Raw genomic sequence first — 23158 nt, forward strand, 5'->3', positions numbered from 1 at the left:
GAGGTAGGATAAGGAGAAAGGGAAAGTGGGATCAAAACTTTGAAACAGCATAAAGAAACATTTATTAGCAGTAACTAAAAGAAAGAGTAATAAGAATCAGCACAAAACTTTCAGAACACTCTTTTTGCCACAAATTTTTCTTCCTTATTGACAATGTAAGGAGACAAAACCTAAAATTTTCAGCCAGTCTACCACCTCTAGAATAGTCCTTCTTCACTTCACTTAGGGAGAGGAGTCTCTTTTTCTTGCTATGGAGACTTCTCCATAAGGAAACAGTTCTCTTGTGGTTCTCAAGTTCCATGAAGAGCAGCCACTCGGAAAAAGTGAAATAGTGAAATCCCTGCCATTTTTTCACAGCTTTTCCCACAGCTGTGTTTATGGGCCATGTCAGCTTATGGGGTATTAGTTTAAAGATGAGTTGTTCAAGACCAGAGGTTCTCTTCAACTGCTTCTGAAATCATCTCTGGGAACAGAGGTCTTCTTCTCTCCCTGAGGGCACAGGGTCTCATCACTCTGCTCTCTTTCTCTGTTCAAACTTCTCATGGGATCTCAGCTACTTCAACGTTTGCTTACTTTAGCATGGAGGCCTTTGCTGAAACAAGTCATCTCCCCATACTTTTGAATGCCTAATAGGGAAAAAGAGAGTCTGATGTATCAATGACATCCTTCTCCATAGCTTTAGCAGAGGATTTCAGCCCCAAGATCAAGGCATCTCCTCATCCCTCCCATCTGGGACTCAACTTCCTCTTCACTGACCTCGGTGTCTTCTGTGTGCCTGCCCTGTGTCCTTTTCTCTCACTGGAGGGAGGATGGCAGCACTGCCAGAGTCAATATCTGCTGGGGGCTGCAGATGGTTCCGTGAGCCCAGCCGGGCTCAGTGGCCAATTCTAATTTTGGCCATGGTTCCTGGACATGAAGACCAGTTCTTTTCCATAGGAATGAAGGAACAGAGCCCCACTGTTTTAGGGGCAAATGAGAGGTCACCACCAGAAGACAAGGCCAGCCAGAGCTGCCAGATTCTGTTCTTAGAGATACCCTTGAATATAGGAAATTTTTTAGGCAGAGTGTCAGTTTTGGCAAGGGGCATCAGAAAAGACAGAGGGTTCTTTTCCATACAAAGGAGAGCACAGAACCCCAGTGCTCCAGGAGCTGATAAGAGGCAGGCATTGACATTCCAACATCAGCCAGACCTGTCAGGTGGTCCCTGGCAGGCCAAGCCACCCAGACCTATTCCATGTTCCCTCGCTTCCATGGGGCCCCTCAGTGTCCCAATGGTCCCTTGCTTCCAGGAGGCCCTGAGGTGTCACAATGCCCCCTTGGTGACACCAGGCCCTGAAGGGTCGGAATGGTCTCCATGGTTCCATCAGGCCCCACAGAGTCATAATGGTCTCTGGGTCCCTGAAGCCCCGCGGTGTCACCATGGCCCCTTGGTTCCATGGGCTCCAGTGGTGCCACAATGATCCCCTTGGTTCCATGAGGTGCCCACAGTGTCACAGTGATCTCCATGGGAAGGAAAGAACCAGTCCCCAGTGTGGCAGGGGCAGCCACCAGAGGCCAGCCAGGCTTGATGGTACTGGCAGATTTTGTCTGGGAGCAACTGCTGGATATAGGGAATTTTAGAGGTGGAATCCCAATTTCAGACATGGACACCTGGAGTTGAATGATGGGGTTTTTTTTTTTTTCCAAAGGAAGGAAAGCACAGAACACCAGTGTTTGAGGGGCAGATGAAAGGCTGCCATCAGAGGTCTACGCCAGCCAGACCTCTTTGCCCTGGTAGCTTTTGTCTGAAAGCAACCCTTGGATATAGAGAATTTGGGAGGTGGAACCCCAATTTTGGCCATTTCAGTGTAGATAAGAAGGAGAGTTCTTTTCCATAGGAAGGAAAGCACAGAGACCATGTGTTTCAAAGGCAGAAGAAGAAAGAGGTGGCTCCTGGAAGGCTCAGCCAACCAGACCTGTTCTTCCTGGCATGTTTTGTAATGGAGGAATTTTTGGATACATGGAATTTGGGAGGAGGAATCTCAATTTTGACCACTGCCACCTTGAGAAGGACAGCTATTTACATTGGAAGGAAATCACCAAGCCCCAGTGTTTCAAAAGCAGATGAGATGCATCTCTCAAGAGGCCAAGGGCACCCAGACCTGTCTGTCCTGGCAGCTTTCACTTGGGAGCATTCCTTGGATGTACGGAGTTTTGGAGGAGGAATCCCAATTTTGGCCATAGGCCCCCGGAGGAGAAGGACAGTTCTCTCCCATAGGAAGGAAAGCCCAGAGCCCCAGGGCTTCAGGGGCAGATGAGAAGCAGCCCTTGACATGCCAAGGTCAGCCGGACCTGTCAGGTGGTCCCCAGGAGGCCCAGCCAGACAGACCCGTTCCATGTTCCCTTGGTTCCATGGGACCCCACAGTGTCACAATGGTCTCCTTGATTCCATGAGGCAGCACAGTGTCACAATGGCCTCTTGGTTCCATGAGGTTCCGTAGTGTCACCGTGGTGTCCTTGGACCTGCATTGTCACAAGTGACCTGTGGTAATCACATATCCTCTGAGCAGAGAGAGAGATCTCCCAGGATTTTCCTGGGAAGCTGTGAGAAGCTGTGAGAAATCTCAGAGAAAGGAACGAGAAACAATTCTTATCTTCACTTGCTGCACCTGTTGTTGTGCACATGTGGAATGTGTTATGGAGATTTGTTTATCAAAGGGTGATTTCTAAATTGGCCAATGGTGATGGTGTTTGGATTTCAATTAACCAGTCTGGTCTGTCTGTATCAGACTGTCTGCAAGAGCGATGAGTGTTTCTTAGCAGTATAGTATAGGATAATGTAATAAAGTGATTGATCAGCCTTCTGGAATCATGGAGTCAGTGCTAATTATTACAGGCTGGGGACGCCCTGCTACGATAGTTATCTAAGTCAATCTTCCCTTACCTCTGACTGCTGAACAGAATAGGCTTAACAGGCATAGCAGGAACACCAACCACTGTAGACCCAAAGAGCTGGCTGAGGAGTTGGGGGAAAACTTCCCCTGGTGTCATTTTCTCACAGTAGGTACCATTATTAAAGTAATTCCAAACACATACAGTTAGTATGTGGTAGCCTCGAATCTGTGTGCCCACCGTCCAGAGGAAATTAAAAATCCATAAATCCCTCACCATATTAACCCATCAAACAAATTAATTATCAGCCAGATTTGCCATAGTTATAGGATGGGAAAAATGTAGCCACAACCATGTGCCACCCAAACCAGGGTAAGCTAGACCACATGGTGACACCTAACAAGGTTTCTATATCCAGTGCAACAGCAAAAGAATTATGTTACTCAAGAATTGTTATTCTTATTTCAGCCTGTTTCTCTCAATGCCCTCAGGCTGCACATCGGGTGCCAAAACTGGTCTTGGTTTACAAGACAGGTGTCAGCTAGGGAAGGCAGCAAAAAGCCTCCTGTGGAATGGAGAATGTAAACCCCCTCCCTCCAAATTATTAGAATCATGAAATCAAGGGGCTCTCAGGCAGGCAAAGATATGGGAATAGGAATATCAGCTCTTTCCTAGTGTGTATAACAAAGCAAACAAGCAGCAGCAGCTGCGGCACGAACAGCAAACAGAGCAGAGCCCAGTCCCGGCCTTTGGGCCGTGGCGCTTTCCCTGCGCTGCAGTTCCGGGCACAGCCAGCAGGGGCGCTGTGGCTCCCGGGGCAGGGCAGGTGCGCTGACCCCCACGCGGCTGCAGGGGGCGCTCCGGCCGGGCTCGGCAGCGCGGGGCCATGGCGGCTTTGTCCGAAGGGGGAAGGGCTGGAGAGAGGCTTTGCTTCACAAACCCCGGGGCAGCCGGCTCCGGTGCCCCAGCAGGACTCTCAGAAAGCAGTCAGCTCGGTGCCCCAGCAGCACTGGCAAAAAGCAGTCAGCTGGGCTGGCAGGATGTCTCGGCAGGCAGGGGGTGAGGGGCTCCAAGCAGGGCCGGGAGAGCCCAGCTCAGGATCCTGGACACCAGAGCAGACAGGGATAGGTCTCTCTTTTAGTGGGGCAGGTGTAAATAAGGTCCCAGTTTAGTGGCTGTTCTCACAAGCAGAGGCTCATCCCAGGACAGAAGAAACAGCTCTGGCCCGGGCTGTGGCAGCAGCAGTGGAAACTCCCATCTCCAAGAGCAGCAGCTCCTCCCAAAATAAGGGATCAGCCAATAAACATCAGCCAATGATAAGGAACAAACAGAAAGGAAAAACCCAACCCCCAACACTGGTTTATAATTCCTAATGCTAAGGGAGAATTGTATAAAGTTTTAATTCCACCTTTATAATTGTTTACATACGAGATCTTGAAATGTCAGGGGTAGGGATTGGAACCTGCTGCTCCAAGGCTCCTCTCACAAAAAGAGGCTTAGAAAGGCTGGTGGTCCTTGGCGGTATTTGGGGATCTATAGGGGCTATTGGGGGTCCTTTCTGTGCCTCCTGACCTGACAGGAGCTTCTCTAATAAACTTTGGCTAAAGCTCCCAGTCTGCCCATGACAGGAGCCCCTGTGAGTGCCTGTGACATCCCGGCTCTTTGGCAGCCTGGGGACACTTAGAAAGTCCCCATGAAACCCCTCTGAGGGCCTGTCAAAATATCTGAACCTTAATATGCAAACTGTCGGCTCTTAACTGAAAGGTTGGTGGTTCGAGCCCAGCCAGGGATGCCATTTATGTCAGAATCTGTGGTATTTAAATGATCCCAAAATTGCAGAAATTCGCTGTCTTTGAGCCCCGCTGCCAAAGAAGAAGCCGTAATTCATCTGTGCTGGTGTTCAAGGTTGTTTATTCTTGCTTATCTATAACATGTTCTGTCTGACCTGCAGTAGGCCTTTCTTGCGGGGCAGCGTGCAGGGCTCTGCCCCTCAGTGGGAAGTTACAAACATTATATACCAGAAACTACCTGTGCTATATTTACAATAATGTGCCAATACCTACCACCTGTGTTGAACAATGTGTCCCCAGTCTAAACCAATAGAAAAATGCCAACACTGCAGTGAAACATGGAAGGCATGAAGAAGACGAAAAAGGACTGGACACACACGATTTCCTCCATCTTGCCTCCTTTGAACCCCTTATCTAGAATCCTAAAATTCTACTTTTGCACCCATGTCACACTAATTATTACTCATATCAAACACTCAGAGTGTGTAATTCATCCTGTAAGATTGGAAACTCTTTTCCATGGACAGAGATTACAGGCAGTGTCTTTGGGGGCTCTGTACAGGGGTGTTCCTGACCCCCTTGCCAGGGTCCCAGACCTGCCAGGGCAGCCAGAGGGATGCCCTGGATTACCACAGAAAACCTCATCAGGACCCATTGCTATGGTCAGGTTCCATGGCAACCATCACCAGCCCCTGTTGCTATGGTCAGTTTCCAAGGCAACCATCACCAGCCCCCTATGGCAACCATCACCAGCCCCCTGTTGCTATGGTGAGTTTCCATGGCAACCATCACCATCCCCTGTTGCTATGGTCAGTTTCCATGGCAACCTTCCCCAGCCCCTGTTGCTATGGTCAGTCCCTGGGCAGCTCCATGGAGACCCCATGCCAGGGGTGGTTGCCATGGACACCAGCTCAGGCCTGCAGCCAGAGCCCGTTTCCATGGCAACCATTGGCACTCCCATCCCCAGACTCATGGGATCCCAGAACCACAGAAGTGGCTGAGCTGGGAGGGACCCATCAGGATCCTCGAGTCCAACTGCTGGCCCTGCACAGGACACCCCAACACTGCCAGCCTGGGCCTGGCAGCGCTGTCCAAACGCTGCTGGAGCTCAGAGAGCCCTGGAGCTGTGACCCTTCCCTGGGGAGCCTGGGCAGTGCCCCAGCAGCCTCTGGGCAAAAACCTTTCCCTGAGATCCAACCTCAGCCAGCCCCGACTCAGCTGCAGCCGCTCCCTCCACTCCTGTCCCTGGGCACCAGAGTGAAGAGGTTCCCTCAGCCCCAGCCAGGGACCAGGGACCCGCTCCCAAGGCTGCTGCCATGGCCACCAGGGCTGGCACCAGCTGGGATGTTCGGTTTCCACAGGCCGGGATTCAGGAATGGAATTCCCCAATTTCCTGCTCTCGCTAAAACCGCGCTGGCTCTCGTTGCCCTCCCACCTTCCACTGAAGGAAAAAAATGGAAAGATCCCAGGCTGGGATAAGAACAATTTACTGGGAACAGCAACGAGATAAGGAACAAACAGGAACAGAAAAACTATTGACAACAGAAGGGATAAGAAAAACTATTTACAAGGGATATTACATCACCATCAATTGTATCTTCCTGGCCACGCGTCTCCTCCTGCCTGGAAAGGACACCCTTCTCAGGGAGAGAGAGAGAGAGTCCCTTTCCTGCCCCTGGCAATGACCTGAGGTGGGAGTGAATGTAGTGACAGGGCCATGGCCAGACCCTCATGTTCTTCAATCCCACATAAGGTCATTGGCAGGGGCAGGAGAAGGTACAGGTGTCTTCCCAGCATGGATCACAGGGAACAGGGATCACCAGGGCTCTTCCCAATGTGGGTTCTTCAATGGGGGATGAAGCTGGAGCAGTGCCCAAAACTCCTCCTGCAGTTGGGGCACTCACAGGGCTTCCGTCACCGGTGGCTCCGTTGGTGTCAGGTCAAGTGAGAGCTCTGGGTGAAGCTCTTCCCACACTGGGGACACTCGTAGGGCCTCTCCCCAGTGTGGATGCGCTGGTGGGTGACAAGAGTGAAGTTGCACTTGAAGACCTTGCCACAGTCGGGGCAGAGGAAGGGCCTCTCCCCAGTGTGGATGTGCCGGTGCCTGACAAGGTGGGAGTTTTGCTTGAAGCCCTTCCCGCAGTCAGGGCAGTGGAAGGGCCTCTCATCTGTGTGAATCCGCTGATGTTCAAGGAGATGGGAGCTGGTGTGAAACCTCTTCTGACACTCAGGACACTCGTAGGGCCTCTCTCCTGTGTGGATGCGTTGGTGGATGATAAGGTGGGAGCTGCAGCTGAAGCCCTTCCCACACTCCCCACACTCGTAGGGCCATTCCCCAGTGTGGATCATCTGATGTCGTTTCAGACTGTTGCTCTGCCTGAAGCTCTTCCCACATTCCCCACACTCGTAGGGCCATTCCCCAGTGTGGATCATCTGATGTTGTTTCAGACTGTTGCTCTGCCTGAAGCTCTTCACACACTCCAAGCACTTGTAGGGCTTCTCCCCATCGTGAAGCTTCTCAGATACCACCAGCTCTGAGCTCTGGCTGAAGCTCTGCCCACCTTCCTGACCCAGAGTGGGCCTTTCCTCCTCAGAGCACCCTGGGGTGGGTTTGCAGCCCCTCGTTGTGTGGGATCTCCGGGGCTTTTCCTCCCTGTTGGATTCTTGCGCTGTGGAGTTGCTCAAATCGGCCTCTTCCATGAGGTTCTGCTGTAGGGAATTGTCTTTCCTGGTCTCCATCATCAGCTCCTGCTCTGGGGTAGGAAGGACAAGGAGAGGATGGGATTTGCCTCCGTGCCACAGGGAAGGGTAAGGAGATCCCCCCAGTGCACCCCCGTCAGCAGAGCGTCGGCAGCGGGGCTGTCCTGCAGCCAGGGGCCGTGCTGGGCCGGGAGATGGAGCAGGAGAGAGGGGGAAAGGGGCACTGACTTCCTCCTCACCTGCCTGGATGTCCCAGGGCGCCTTCCCCTTCCTCACAGCCTCCTCCTCCATTTTGTGAAGATTTGGGTATGGGAAATTCTGTTTTGGGAGGAAAACAAGGGATGAGCACAGTGAGTTTTGTACCGGTTTGAAGGCAAACCAGGGGGAGAGTCTAAGCCAGAATCACAACTGACTAAGAAAATTAAGATCAAGGCAATGACACAGAAACACTGGCTTAATCTGACAGAGTCAGGATATAACCTGACACCCCGTTGCTCAGGGTGGTGGTAGCAGTCTGATGAAATGGTGGCTGCAGTCCGGCTGGAGTGATGAACGTGATTCTGTCAAAGCGGTGATCCTGTAGAAGGGTCTGGTCTTCCTCTGAAGGTCCAGTGGTGGTTATGGAGCTCTTGTCCTCTGGGAATGCAGTAGGCAAGGTGGTCGTGGTGTTGCAAGGGTGAGATTATATCCAGGTAGGAATGCTTGGTTCCTCCCCCTGGGCGGAGCATCCCACAATGGGATGATGTAATTTTATCAGTGCTGCAGTGACACTCAATGGCCCATTAACAGAAGATGGCCCCTGGAGGGCATTATCAGGGCTGAGCCATGGAAGAGATAAAGAACACTGCCCCACCTGTTGATAAGAGTTTATGGAGATGGTGACTGAAAACACTTTTGGTTACATCTGACATTGTAACCTGAAACAGTGAGGCCATCCCTGCTCGGGGTGGGGGGTGAACACCACCCCCCTTACCCAAACTGGCTCAGGTGTAAAACCCCCACCCTGGGAAGGACACGCACACAGGGGATAATGTCACACTTGCCCTGTCCCAGGGAAGATCTTTGTCCTGTCACTCCCTTGCTCTCTCCCCTTTTCTCTTTCTTTCCAGCTCTCTCTCTACCTCACATTTACTGTTCAATAAAATCCACTTTGGATTTTGTCTCTTTAGCACCTTCATTGAGGCAGAGGCATCTCTCTAAAAATTTTATTAACCAGCTTGCGACATTATTTTGGCACAGTGAGTTCAGGGCACTGCTCTCTGACCCCAAGTGCCTTTGACAACAGCATGGGTCCCTCCTCTGAGGAGGTTCTGCCTCTTCCTGGAGGAACTCTTGGAAACTTGGATGCAGCTTCCTCTGAGTGACTTTTGGGAGAACCTATGAGGAAAATGGCTGTTGTGGGTGGCCAGTGTAAAGAAAATATTTTGTTTTCCTTCCCTGAAAAGTTTGTTAAAAATCACTGGAGGAATGGAAGCAAATGATACCAGCGAGACTGACAAGTATCATTCACCCCAAGGTGAGGATCACAAGGCTGGTAAAAGTCCTACAAGAAGCCAAGCTCAAGTAGCTAAATTGCTGAATACCTCCAGAATTCACATCTTTTGAGGGCCTTGCCAAATGTGAGAATAATTTTATCTTGCTACCTGTTACCTTTGACAGCTCCACAGAGCTTTCCCTTCCTTTTAATAATCTGTATTGGGCTAAATGTCCACTTTTCTTTTATTGGAACCTTCCAGCAGCTGAGCTGGAGTTGTGCTGGAACTGGGGAAATTTGAAATTGCCACAGAATTACTTCTATTGTCAGTTCATTAATGTTTGGTATTTGTGTTTTCATCACAAGTGGCTTGTGGGAAGAGCAAATATTCCTCAAGGCATTTTTTGTAGGGTTAAGTTTGATTTCTGGCAAGTTTGTTTCATCTGGTCCCCAGGGGATGCTCGAGGGGTGTCTGTGCCTCTCACCCTGGGGGATGCTTGAGAGGGGCTTGGATGGTTTGTCCCTTTCCCGGTCACCCCAGGCCATTCCTGAGGAGGTGTCTCTCTCCCGGTCACCCCAAGCCATTCCCCAGGGGGTCTCCATCGTTCTCACCCCTGTGCCAGGGGAGTGCTCCCGGGAGTCTCTCTCCTTCTCAGCCCAGGGGTGCTCAGTGGTTTAAACAGGGTATTTTCCAGTGTAAATTTAACAGGGTAGAAATCCATTTGGATTTAGGTGAAATGTGCTGATTTGAAGAGATAGTAGCTTGCTAGCATAGGCAAAATATGCTGTTTAGTCTGCTCGCTCTGCTGCAGAAACGCGGATGGAACATTGATCCCCACAAATCCTGTAAGGAGTTGTAGAGACGGTGTGTTTATTGCAGTGCTGGACACATGTGGGGATCGTTCCCCTTCAAAGGACATCCACACCCCTGTGTAAGAGACATTCCCAAGTTCCCCTCATTCTTGCCTCACGTTTGCCGCAATGGCAGAGACTGAGATCCTGGAGACTCTGATTGGAGTTCCAGCTTGGAGAGGTGGATGATTATTTTTGCAGGTGTATTTGCTGTACCACCACAGACCACTGCTTCGAGCAGGGCCTGGCAAGGACCTGGCAAGGAGTGGCTTGTTCTATGTGTTTACACCTGCTTCATGATACCTGCTCAACCCAGGGATTTTCCCACCTGATGAACTTTGGGGTAACTCTGGTGATCTCCCACGGAAGACCCCTCATCTGCCTCATAACCACTGTGACGGATGGAGATTGAAGCCCCTCCCAAGGACTGAGACTGAGACCCCCACCACAGGGAGGAGGGCTGGCCTGATCAATGCAAAATGTTTCCCAGGTGTGGTCGATGGACCATGAAAACAATGGCTCTTGCTCACAGCTGATAACATGACCTGTTCCTCCTTGGTGGCTTCAATGGACTTACTCTTCATTCTACCTGTTCCCCCTCAATGATTTCAATTAGCTTTCGTTGTCTTTTGCCTGTTCCCCCCATTCGACAGTGGACTATAAAAGACCCCTGAGATAACCAAGATTTTGAGATTCTCTCCAATGCAACAAGACGGATCTGCATTGTTTGGACCAGTGAGGATTTCATCTACATTGGTAGCTGTAAGCCCCTTTCCCTTCCTTTTCTATCCTTTATTTCCTTTCTGACCCCTCTATTACATTTGCTGTTGGCACTCTATAATAAAGGTGCATTTCTTGTGATTAAACTGATGGTCCCCTGCTGTTTTTTTTTTTGCACTTTTGGAATCAGTAAACAAGCAATCATGACATCCCGCTCCTCCAAGAGGATCATGACACTCCCTCACGGGATTGGGATCTGCGGGCAGGGTCCCTTCCTACACCAACAGTTCCCAGATTCTGTCAGGGACTCGCTTCCCTTTCCTTCTTCCCTCTGCTTCCAGCTGGGAATGTGCTGGGAAATGTCCAGCAAAGCCACCTTTGCTGCGTGCTGCAGGAGCCCACGGAGCTGCTGCACCTTGTCCCCTGCCCTGCACAGCTCCTTGGGAGGCACGGCAGGAGCAGCACCCTGGGAGCCTTGGGAATGCCCCTCTGGGATCCATGGCACACGCTGCCAGGGGCTGGAATTCCAGTTCCCAGCCAGGAAAAGATGTTCCTGCCCTTGATGGAAAAGCTCTTAACAAGCAGCCAGAAGCCAAATGGAGAAAGATCTTACAGTGACATTTCACTGCCAGCCTTCAAAACTTCACCTGTGGTTGTTTTAGCTCACGGATTGGGAATTAAATCAGGGCAGGGCCTTTGGTGGGAGCTGCCCTGGGTCAAGGGAGACACTGAGAGAGAAACAGAGCATGTAAAGAGAGGTCTGAGAGAAAGGACAAAAACACAATCAGCTGAGATGGTGGCACTCTGAAAAGAGAACTGCAACTGACTGAAAAGGAATGGGATGGAAAGAAATAATTTTGTAACTTGTATTTCCCATCAAAACACAATTGCCTCCCTTTCTCACCAACCTCCTCCTGGTGTCATTCAGCCGGGATGTAAGAACGTTCTTCATTCTGAGTGGATGTTCCAGGCTACAGCCACAAGGAAACAGGGAATGGGGATTTTCCTGCTCCTGGGGAGTTTGACATCCTCAGCTGAGGAGAGTAGAAGGCAACAGAAGGAAAGGACAGCTGGCTTCACCCTTCCTCAGGAATGAGGGGGTGGGGGGAAATCTCTCATCATGTCTGCAGCTGCTCCCACAGGGATGTGAGGGCTGATCCCAGAGCCCCAGGGGTCACATTCAGGGCAGCCCTCAGGGTATTCAGGGGCAGCGTGGGACCACCTGGATCTTGGAGCACTGAGCTGCCCCCCATGTTTGGAGGTGCCTGAGGAGGGCTGGGACGATGCCAGGGACATCCTGCAGTGACATCCCCCCTGTCCCGCCCTGTGTGTGCTCAGTCCCAAACCTGACCCTGATCCTGGTCTCAATCTCACTCCACGTTTACACACACTCACAGTTCCGTATTTAATCTCATCCCAGTGCCAGACTTGTCTAGCCCCAGACCCAATCCCAGCCCCAGCCCTAAAGCCAATCCCAGATTTTGCCATAAGCCCAGTCACAGCTTCAATCCAAATCTCAGCCCCAACTCCAACCCCAGCCCCAATTCCAGCCCCTTCCTAAATCCTCAGCCCCAAACCAAATCCCAGGTTCAGCCCTTCTGGGGGTTTGGGGGTGTCTCTGTCCCTCTGACCCCGGTGATGTTTGGGTGGGTCACACCAGGGCTGAGAGGGACACAGAGACCCCCCCGGCCTCCCCAGGGATGAGAAGGTCAGAGAGCCCCCCCAGCCCCGAGCACCCTCAGCGGTGAGAGGGACACAGAGCCCCTGGTCCCCAGCCCTGCACAAGCATTCCCTGAGGCCAGAGGGATGGAGACCCCCCGAGCATCCCCCAGGGCGAGGGGACAGAGACCCCTGAGCATCCCCTGGGCTGAGAGGGACAGAGACTCCCTTGAGCGCCTCCTGGCAGAGGGATTAGAGGGAGGGAGACCCCCCAGGCATTCCCTGGGGTGAGAACAATGGAGACACCCTGGGGAATGGCCTGGGGTGACAGGAACAGGGACACATCCGGGGAATGGCCTGGGGTGACAGGGACAGGGACAACACCCCCAGGCCCCTCCCAAGCATCACCCAGGGCGAGAAGCACAGAGACCCCTTGAGCATCCCCTGAGCACTGGACAAAACAAACTTGGCAGAAATCAAACTTAACCCTCCATAAAATGCCTTAAGGAATATTTGCTCTTCCCACAAGTCACTTGTGATGGAAACACAAACAAATCCCAAACATGAATAAACTGAAAATAGAAGCAATTCTGTGGCAAATCCAAGTTTCATCAGTTCCTGCACAGCTTCAGCTCAGCTGCTGGCAGGTTCCGATAAAAGGAAAGTGGAAATTCGGCCCAATACAGATTAATAAAGGGAAGGGAAAGCTTGGTGTAGCTGTCACAAAGGTGACAGGGACAAAGAAAATAATGATTCCCATATTTGGCAAAGTCCCCAGACCTGTGAATTCAGGAGTTATTTGGGAATTTATCTACTTGAACTGGGCTTCTTGTAGGAATTTAGTAGCCTTGAGTTCCTCACATTGGGGTGAATGATCCTTGCCAGTCCTGCTAGTATCATTTGTTCCCTTTTCTCCAGTTATTTAAAAAAATTTTTCAAGGAAGGACAAGAAAATACTTTTTTTACCCTGGCCAGCCACAACAGCCATTTTCCTCATAAGTTCTCCCAAAAGTCACTCAGAGGAAGCTGCATCTAAGTTTCCAAGAGTTCCTCCCGAAAGAGGCAGAACCTCCTCAGAGGAGGGACCCATGCTGTTGTCAAAGGCACTTGGGGTCAGACAACAGTGCCCTGAACTCACTGTGCAAGATAATATTGCAATCTGGTTAATAAAACTGTTAGAGAGATGCCTCTGCCCCAATTAAGGTGGGAAGGTCACCAAATCTAAAGTGGATTTTATGAAACAGTAAATGTGAGGTAGAGAGAGAGACAGAAAGAAAGAGAAAAGGGGGGAGAGCAAGGGAGTGAGAGGGACAGAGATCTCCCCTGGGGCCGGGCAAGTGTGACATTGTCCCTGTGTGCGTGGCCTTCTCAGGGTGGGGGTTTTACACCTGAGCCAGTTTGGGTAAGGGGGGTGGTGTTCACACCCCACCCCGAGCAGGGATTGCCTCACTGTTTCAGGTTACAGTGTCAGATGTAACCAAAAGTGTTTTCAGTGACCATCTCCATAAACTGTTATCAACAGGTGGGGCAGTGTTCTTTATCTCTTCCATGGCTCAGCCCTGATAACGCCCTCCAGGGGCAATCTTCTGTTAATGGGCCATTGAGTGTCACTGCAGGGCTGATAAAATTACATCATCCCATTGTGGGATGCTCCGCCCAGGGGGAGGAACCAAGCATTCCTGCCTGGATATAATCTCACCCTTGCAACACCACGACTACCTTGCCTACTGGATTCCCAGAGGACAAGAGCTCCATAACCACCACTGGACCTTCAGAGGAAGACCAGACCCTTCTACAGGATCCCCACTTTGACAGAATCACGTTCATCACTCCAGCCGGACTGCAGCCACCATTTCATCAGACTGCTACCACCACCCTGACCAACGGGGTGTCAGGTTATATCCTGACTCTGTCAGATTAAGCCAGTGTTTCTGTGTCATTGCCTTGATCTTAATTTTCTTAGTCAGTTGTGATTCTGGCTTAGACTCTCCCCCTGGTTTGCCTTCAAACCAGTACAAAACTCGCTGTGTTTATTCCTTGTTTTCCTCCCAAAGAATTTCCCATCCCCAGCCCTTTGCCAGATGGAGGAGAAGGCTGCGAGGAAGAGGAAGATGCCCTGGGACACAGAGGCAGGTGAGGAGGAAGTCAGTGCCCCTTTCCCCCTCTCTCCTGCTCCATTTCCCAGCCCAGCACAGCCCCCGGCTGCAGGACAGCCCCGCTGCCGGTGCCCTCCTGCCGGGGACGCACTGGGGGGATCTCCTTGCCCTTCCCTCTGGCACGGAGGCAAATCCCATCCTCTCCTTGTCCTTCCTCCCCCAGACAAGAATCTGAGGATGGAGAGCTGGCAGGACAAATCCCCACAGCAGAACCTCGTGGAAGAGGCCGTTTTGAGCGACTCCACAGTGTGTGAATCCAACAGGGAGGAAAATCCCCAGCGACACCACAGGAGGAGGGGCTGCAAACCCTGTCCAGGGTGCTCTGAGGAGGAAAGGCCCAACGAGTGCCAGGAAGGTGAGCAGAGCTTCAGCCAGAGCTCGGAGCTGGTGGTCCATGAGAAGCTTCACGATGGGGAGAAGCACTACAAGTGCTTGGAGTGTGGGAAGAGCTTCAGAAAGAGCAACACCATGATCTGTCACCAGATGATCCACACTGGGGAATGGCCCTACAAGTGTGGGGCGTGTGGGAAGGGCTTCAGCTGCAGCTCTGCCCTTGTAGCCCACCAACGCATCCACACTGGGGAGAGGCCCTACGAGTGTCCCCAGTGTGGGAAGAGCTTCACCCAGAGCTCTCACTTGACCAGACACCAACGGAGGCACCGGTAAGGGAAACCCTGGGATTGCCCGGAGTGTGGGAAGAGCTTCATGCTCTGCTCCAGCTCCATCTCCCACTGGAGAACCCACATTGGGCACAGCCCTGGTGGCCCACATTCCTTGCGATCCATGTTGGGAACAAACCTGGCTGCTTCTTCTTTTGGTTTGGCCCTAATTTTCCTCTGATTCATCTTTTTTTCTTTAAACACAGCCAAAACAGGGTTAAATTAAAGAAATTGATCAAAAATATCTGAAATGCCACCATTTCGCAGGAGTTTGAGGGGAAATCTAGGATTTGGAGACACATTCTGTGCGGATTTCTCCTGTTGCTAAGAGGCAGGAATTTGATCTCACCCTTTTTTGTTGCTAACAACTCGTCCCTTGACCCAAATCCTAACTCCACACCTGGGTTACCCTATTCAAACCCCACAGCCCTGCTTTTGTCCTGTCTTTCAGGGGTAAGAAATGGATTCTGGAGCTTTGTGAATCCAAGACCCGTCTCATTTGTTCCTGCCGCCAGCGGTTGCACCCTCCCTGAACACCATGAACTCAACTTCAGGAGGATTTGTGGGTTCTGGGGTGATTTTAGGCAGTGTTCTCCATCTCTTTGCATTTCAAAAGCCAAGAGGTATGGATCTGTCACCACAAAACCACTCAATCCCACTGAAAACAACAGAATTTTAACCTATAAAGCCACAATCCCACCTCAAATTGCTTGTTCCCCCCTCAAAAAAAAATTCAATCCCACACAAAGCTCACTCAATTCCACAGCTGCCAGGGTGAGATGGGGTTGGGAGGAGATTGGGAGAAGTGGGATCTCAGTTTGGAGCGGTGGGATGGGGATTGTGTGGGGCTGGGTGGCTGGGATGTATTTGATAGCAAATAAAACATTCAGAGTTACTGATTTCTGTCCCATTCATTTCCAGTCAATTGTGTTTGCAGAATGGCTCCTTCTCAGCTGATTAAATTCCTATAAAAATCCTTTCTAAAAAATCAACTAACCCAACAATCCAAAAACTAATATCCAAATAAAAACACCCATCCGCAATTACGTTTTAAAAAAATAATTTAAATTTTTTAGCGTACTCAAGGATGTTATTAAAGTTTAATTATTTGCTTAAAATGTATGAGAAATTATAGTGGTGTGGTTTCTTTGTGTTTAGTAAATTTGTGATAGGAATTGTTTTACTAAGGTGTGTTAGATTGTATCTTAGTTTTTTTGGATATTTTTTATCTAAAGTCTATTAGATAATGAGTTAAAACTTTCAAAAGGTATTTCTTGGTATATATTTTATTTATTTATATTTATTGGTAATGTTAAATTAATAGTTATTGTTGTTTTGGGTTAAATCATTATTGGAGTATTGTACATAAGAGTTGAAATACTTATATTTCAATTATTTTATATTTAATTATAATTATAATTTATTGATTTATAATTTTATTATAATTTGTTGAGAGGATAGGAAGGAAATTCAAAGTCAGGAACATTTTTTCCTGGCCAGGAACTGGAATTCCAGACCCTGGGAGTGTGTCGTGGTTTAACACAGAAGTAAGATTAAGCCAGTCAGTGATTGGGGTTGGACATTGGCACTTGGGGTGACCAATTGAGGCTGGACACGCCTCTGAGAACACAGAGGGGTTAAAAGCAGAATTCCCAGGAGAACTCGCTCTCTTTGGTTCCGGTCAGGGTGCAGTGCAGCCTCTCCCCTGCCCGGCCCGTGGCTGGCTGGGGCAGGGGAAGCCCCACGGCCTGACTGAGGTAAGGCCGAAGGGTGCAGGGGCTGGAACCGGGCTGGCTCCCTGCAGATGAAGGGTGGAGGAAAATCTGGGATGTCTGCGTTCCCCCCGCCAGAGTCTCTGTGGAGAGAGAGAAAGAGACAGCAAGAGCGGGGCGGGGGAGTGGGAGGTGCCCAGCGTGGGAGCTGGAGGTCTGGGCAGAGAGCCTGGCCAGCTGGCCAGGGAATTTGGACTTTTAACCCCTACTTGGATGATGAAAGCTTTGTCAAATATTATTCCTCCTCGATTTGAAAGAGAAGAAATGAGACAGCAAGTGAGGAATTTTTCTCTGCAATACTCTCTTTTTGACTGCCAGGAAACACTCTCCAAAGAGGCTCCTGTGGCACAAACAATAACTGGGTGGGAAGAGGCGCTCCTGAGTTCAAGCCTTAATGTCATAATAGGAAACTGCCCCTGAGCACTGCAGTGCTGGAGCACCCTGCCTGCAAACTCACCAGAGGCAAGAAGCCACTGCTGCCAGGCTGCAGGGCTGCCTGCAGCACAGAGGGAATCATGGCCAAGCCCTCCCTGCAGGCCTGGGTAATCCACACAGGGAGCCCACAGCTTCCTCACAGCTCTCTAACTCATTCAAGAAATAAACCTACAGCAAGCAGAGATCCCCCCACCATCTTTTTAATGTGTATGTGTCACACACCCACAGTGATGCTGAAAGCAACAAATTAACAGTTTACATTGGAAGATACTGAAATTTTTTTTCTTCAGCTAGCTTTATAGGTTCCCTTTTCTATATGTAGCCGCATCCCATTCTGGGAAAAAATGAGCCCTATTTTTTTACAAGTGTTTTGTATGCACAACTTTAATTGCTGTTCTAAATACACTGCAAGTAGTTAGCACTTCCAGAAAAAATAACAAACAAACAAACCAAAAAAACAAAGAAAGCAAAACACATTTGGGTACATGAAAAAGGACTGGCTGGAAGAAAAAATGTTTCTCATTGACCTACCAAGCAGCTGGTGTTACCTTTAGTTTAACTTTACACACTGAGAACCACTTGAGTGAACAGCCTGCATCAACTCAAAATAAATTAATGGCAGGTTTTGCTATGTCACAGCTGTAAACTAGTTTCTCAGTCCTAGAGTACAGTAAGTTATGTATTTCAAGATAAAAATCACAATGCAAATCAGAAGAAATTTCATACTGCATGAGGTGTGCACACAATTGATTTACCTCCAAAAGTCAGTTTATGACTTTTCTCTACCAGGATTGCAGTAGCTGCTACAGCTTGAACACACACTGGCCAGCCTTGATTTACTGGATCTACAATCTTTGATAAATAAGCCACGTGTCTCTTTACTCCTCCCCACTCCTGAAACAAAACTCTATGAGCTACCCCCTTTCTTCATTTCCGTAGAGATGAAAGGGTTTTGCTAGTGAAGGTAAGCTTAAAGTTGATATTGGGGCTAGTTTTAACTTCAGTTTTCTTAGTTTTTCACCATCTTCTTTGCTCCATTTTATATCATCTCCTCTGTCAGTTTATTCACACAAAAATTTTACTGCCTGTGTGCATCCTTCAATCTACAATCTACAATATCCCAATAATCCGAGTATTTTTCTGATTTCCCCCTTTGAAGAGGGAGGGGGAAGGGATAGAATTCCTGTGATTCAGTCTGGGTTGAGCTTCTGACTACCCTTACTAATCACATTGGGTGCCTCCTGGATTGCCCCCGGAAAGAGCCCATCTCTGCACCGAGCCACGTTTTTTCATTTGTAAATGAGGTCTTTCTTTCTCTGTCATCTGTGGTTTCTGCAGCCCCAGCTGCTGCTTCTGGTCTTTTAAAACTTAAAGAATCTTTTTGTACATGCACAACTGACTTGATGTATATTTTACATAAGCACGAATTATTCCATAACATATATTACAATGGGGCTGCAGAGATCCCCCAGCAGGTCCATGGGGAGGCAGAGATCCCCCTGCAGCTCCGTGGGGATGCAGAGATCCCCCTGCAGCTCCGTGGGGATGCAGAGATCCCCCTGCAGCTCCGTGGGGATGCAGAGATCCCCGTGCAGGTCCATGGGGATGCAGAGATCCCCCTGCAGGTCCATGGGGATGCAGAGATCCCCCTGCAGCTCCGTGGGGATGCAGAGATCCCCCTGCAGGTCCGTGGGGATGCAGAGATCCCCCTGTAGGTCCGTGGGGATGCAGGGATCCCCCTGCAGCCCCTGGAGGAGCCAGGCTGGAGCTCGGGGATGCCTGAGAGGAGGCTGTGACCCCGTGGGCAGAGGGGCCCCGCTGGAGCAGCCTGGCCTGGCAGGACCGAGCCCGTGGCACAGTGACCCACGCTGCAGCACTTGGAGGGGGCTGTGCCCCAGGGGATGGACTCGGCTCGGAGAAGTTCCTGGAGAAGTCTCGGCTGGGAGAGAGCGCAGGGTGCAGCAGGGAACGACTCCTGTCCCTGAGCAGAGGGAGAAGCCGCGGGGGATGAGCTGAGCACGGCCCCATTCCCTGTCTCCTGCCCTGCCGGGGGAGGAGGTGCAGCTGGGAGCAGGGAGGCGTGGGGAAAGCTGCATTTAAGGCTCTGCACTGACTTCTCCTCATCGTGCTCTGAGTCTTGGGAGTTTTCTGCCAGAAATCTCTCCCCTCTCCCGCTCACCCACAGGGCTTTGGGCAGGTTTCCCTTTTTGGGGGAAATGAAAGCCAAGCACCGATGCACTAATGAGGGGCAGGAGAAGGGAGGCTCCCGGGCTTCCCGCAGAGCCGGAGGCACGGAAGGCGCAGGGCCGGGAAAGCCGTGGCGGGAGGTGCGGAGAAGTTTGTTTGTGTGGGCAGCTCAATCCCGCCTCGGGCCCGGGCCCGTCCCGGGGCTGTTGCTCATCTCCGGCTTTGCCCTCACGCAGCGCGGGGGGCCCTGAGAGCGCGGGGCGAGTCTGGGCCGTGCGCAGAGCCCGCCCCCAGCTCGCTGCCATTGGCCGCTGGTGCCGTCAGTCGCGGTTGCGGCGCGCTGATTGGTGGGAGCGGGGCGCAGCACGGCCCCGGCGGCGGGCTGAGGGCGGCCGTGGGCGGGCAGCGGCGCCATTGGCGCCGGGAGCGTCTGTGCGGGCCCGGGAGCGGCGGCAGCGGCCGGAGCGCGGTGAGGCGGCGTCGGCGGAGCTCGGAGGCGGCCCCGGCGCAGGTGGGAGCCGCGCTGGGTTCTGCGGGGGCTCGGGGCTGGCTGCGGGCGGAGGGGGCGGCAGGGGGCTGCGGCGGGTCGGTGGTGCCGTGTCCGGCCCGTGCCGGCCCCGGGCTGAGGGCGCGGCGGGAGCGGCTGCCCGCGGTCTCCTTCCCGCCGGGGCCTGGGCAGGAGCCGCTGCCGGAGCAGCGCTGGCTCGGCCCGGCTGCTGTGGGTAGGACCGAGGGGGCTGCCCCGCGGCCGGGAGCGTGCGGGGAAATTCCCGTCGCCGGAGGTTTCTGTGGCCGGAGGAGAGCGAGGAGTCCTGTAAAAGTGACTTTATTGCCGAGCACGGGGAGAGGCCGTGGGGCATTTGGCGTGCGCTCTCTGCCATGGTTGTAGTCCGCAGCCTCCTTTTTATCCTCATTTTCCCAGCCGCATCTCCCTCTGCCTTTGCCCACGGGCTGAGGTCCTTGGAAGGTTCAGACTTCCCGATGCGCCTGCTGCCTGTCCTCGTTAATCTGCACCCTCCTTTTGTATACCAGCCGATATTCATGGCTCTGTTAAGCCTTTGTTCTCCTGGAAGTTCGGGAATTTAGTGGGACTTTGAGAAATTGTGTGGCTCAATTTGTGAAATTTATTGGAACTGATGGTTTCCCCCGTTACTTCCTTATCTACAGGTCCCTGACCCTATCACCACATAGATTCACTCCTTGACTCTGTTTTGTTCTTCCCGGGTCCTCTTTGGTTTTGGGATTATTCTCGGTGCCCTCATTCCCTGTCCTTTTGTAGCAGTTTGTGGATCAGGAGGCCTGGCTGCCACCTGCATCCCCTGGCTCAGCTGCTGGATGAGCTGCACTGCCAAGGTGTGGAGCATGGTAAAAAGATGAGAGTTGCTGCAGCACAGAAGAGGAGAAGCAGCATTTGTTTAACCCCTGGTCTGCCGGGGAGCCACGAAAGCGTGTCCCATTCCCATCCTTTTTATGTTTGGACCAATACATAAACTGCTCTCCTTTTTCCTTTGTTACCTTTCTCAGCACTTTTCCTTTGTCGTCTCTTTGCCAACAGCAGTTTGAATCATTTAGTTCTCCACAAACTCCTGTTTTTTCTGCTCACAGATAATCTCATCCCATCCCCTGGTGAAATGTTGTGTTCCTCTTTCAGTGGATTGGTCAGCAGGAAGGCCAGGAGCTGGAGCTGTCTGGATAGTTCTTCTTTTGAGGACAGTTTTTAATCTAATGATGACATTGAAATGATAAATGGGTTCTCTGTCTCCTGATATGAATTGGTTTGGGTTCCCAGGGGCTGGTCTGTGGTGTTGTAGGATTTGTTCTGGTGGCCCTTCATCTTTTCCCCATTTTTGGGTGCTCCCTCAAGCTGGGGCTGCATCAATATACCACATTTTTCTAATTACATCATCAAATACTTGAATTCCAACTGATTTCCCCGAAGTTGTTCTAGCAAAAGCCCCAGTGCTCTGATACACCCTGTACAGCACAGACAGGGGCAGCAGATGTTGGAGTGGGCAGGGGGATGATCCCCCCCTTATTTTAGTGAAGTTTTCACAACATTCTCCCTTTGCTGTTTCCCTTTGCAGCCTCAGCCATTTCTGTTTCAGAGTCAGATCCTCACCATGGGCTCTGCCTTCAGCCGTGCAGATTCCATCTGTGCAAGGAGGCAGAGCTTGGGGTGAGGGGCAGAGGGAATCAGCCAATTCCTGCCCCAGGCAAGAAGAGCCAGGTACATTGTCCCCACTCTGCCTCGGCAGTGTTAATTTGCATTTCTAAAGCTCCTCCTCGGTGCCTGGAATGCAGCTTCTCTTCCAGAGCAGCTTCAGCAGCCTCACATGTGCCCCCCCTCCCCAACCTGCTGCTTTTTCTTTTTTTTTTCTTTCAAATCTTCTATTTATTTTCTTTTCCTTCAAATCTTCTATTTATGAGTTAAAGGGTCACCTTTAAATCTCTTCTAGCTTCACAAAATGTTCCCTAAAGGTGAACGTTGAAAAACGCAGACCAAAATTTTGGTATCTCGAAGAGACACACACAAACATACACAAAAAGTTTCCAAGTCAATGAAATTTTTTCTACTTCTCCTCGAAGTAAAAACTCATTCTCTCATCCCTTACCCAAACCTAACTGGCAATACAGAAGTAGGAGTAATTTAAAAATAGTCTAATGCTCTAAACTTAGCACTGAAACTGCAGGAAAAAGAAAAACTCCAACAATATGTTTATTGTTAGAGTCAAGGCATTCCTTGATTCTGGCCAGGATGTGCAACAGAAATCATTCCATCCCCACATAGCCCGGGTGTGCAGAGAAAATCGTTCCATGACACCTAAAGTATCAGTAAAATATATTGGAGTCTATAATAAATAGAATACTATTGGAGTAAAAGCTCTGTGGCTTTTACTAGATTTTTCCCAAACTTGATACAGTCAGAACCAGTTTAAATCCACTGGTTTAATGTTCCAAAGTTTCAAGTTGTGCAGTTTTTAGTATTTGGTTTCCTATTGGACCCGGACTTATTTGCTTCTGCTGTTAATGAGGTGGGAAGTGCTGATTTCCTTCTCAGCCTTTTGCAGACCGGGTGTCTGCAGCCCTGGCAGTGTCTGGGGTAGGTGTTGGTTGCTGTTTGCTGCTGGGGTTGATGTTTTGCTGCTGGGTGTTATCTTTGTGGGTATCTTTTGGGCCATTCCCAGTGTGTTGAGATGTTAAACTCATCTCCATTGAGTGGTGTAACATCCCTTAACAAAACCTTTAACATTTCTTTCCCCAGGGCCAAGGCAAAGCAAGCCTGAGTAGAGAAATCAAAGGTTAACAATGTTAAAGTCTATGAGCTGGTGTATTTTCCATCAATGCCATGGCAGGCAGGGCAGTGTGTGAGTGTAAGTGAGAGCCAGAGTGGAATTGTGCCGTGCTCTTGCCCAGCAGCTGTGGCAGGGCAGGCCCAGAGAGCGCTGAAGCTGCAGCAGTGGCAGCAAGGGCTGTCCCCGGTGGCTGGAGCTGCCAAAGGAGGGTGGCCAGGCCGAGGATTTCAGCAGAGGATGTGTGGGCAGGCCCAGGGCCTTGCCCCGCTGTGGAGCCCTGGCTGCTGCTGCGCTGCCTTCAGTGCAGCTCAGTGGGGGCCTCCCATCCTCCTGCTGCAGGCGGGAAGTGCAAATCTCCGGGGCTGCAGAGACCTGGAGCCGAGGCTGAGGGGTCCCCCGTGCTCAGCTGTGCTGGTGGCTGTTTCTGGCCTCGGGGCCACTTGGCACGGGCCACGCCACTTGGCCACCAGTGGTGCTGCTCTGCACTCCTTAGGCAGGAGCCGATGTCCTGCTGGGATGTTGGCAACAGCAAAGTGCCAAGGCAGCTCTGTGCCAGCCCAGCTTCCTGGGGGAGAGATTGCACCAGAGAC

The 23158-nt window shown here is 51.0% G+C and overlaps 1 protein-coding gene across 1 annotated transcript in view; it reads left to right on the forward strand.

Annotated features, from left to right (window-relative positions):
• The window catches only part of LOC101233579 (uncharacterized), a 376722-nt gene that overhangs the window by 314670 nt on the left and 38894 nt on the right, over window positions 1–23158 (forward strand). The window contains exon 15 of the mRNA XM_072921324.1: window positions 14784–14884. Within this exon, the coding sequence (XP_072777425.1) occupies window positions 14784–14884 (101 nt within the window). The remainder of the gene's footprint in view (window positions 1–14783; window positions 14885–23158) is intronic.

The sequence above is a fragment of the Taeniopygia guttata genome, chromosome 36 (genome assembly GCF_048771995.1).
Source record: "Taeniopygia guttata chromosome 36, bTaeGut7.mat, whole genome shotgun sequence".
In the NCBI taxonomy this organism is placed as follows: domain Eukaryota; kingdom Metazoa; phylum Chordata; class Aves; order Passeriformes; family Estrildidae; genus Taeniopygia; species Taeniopygia guttata.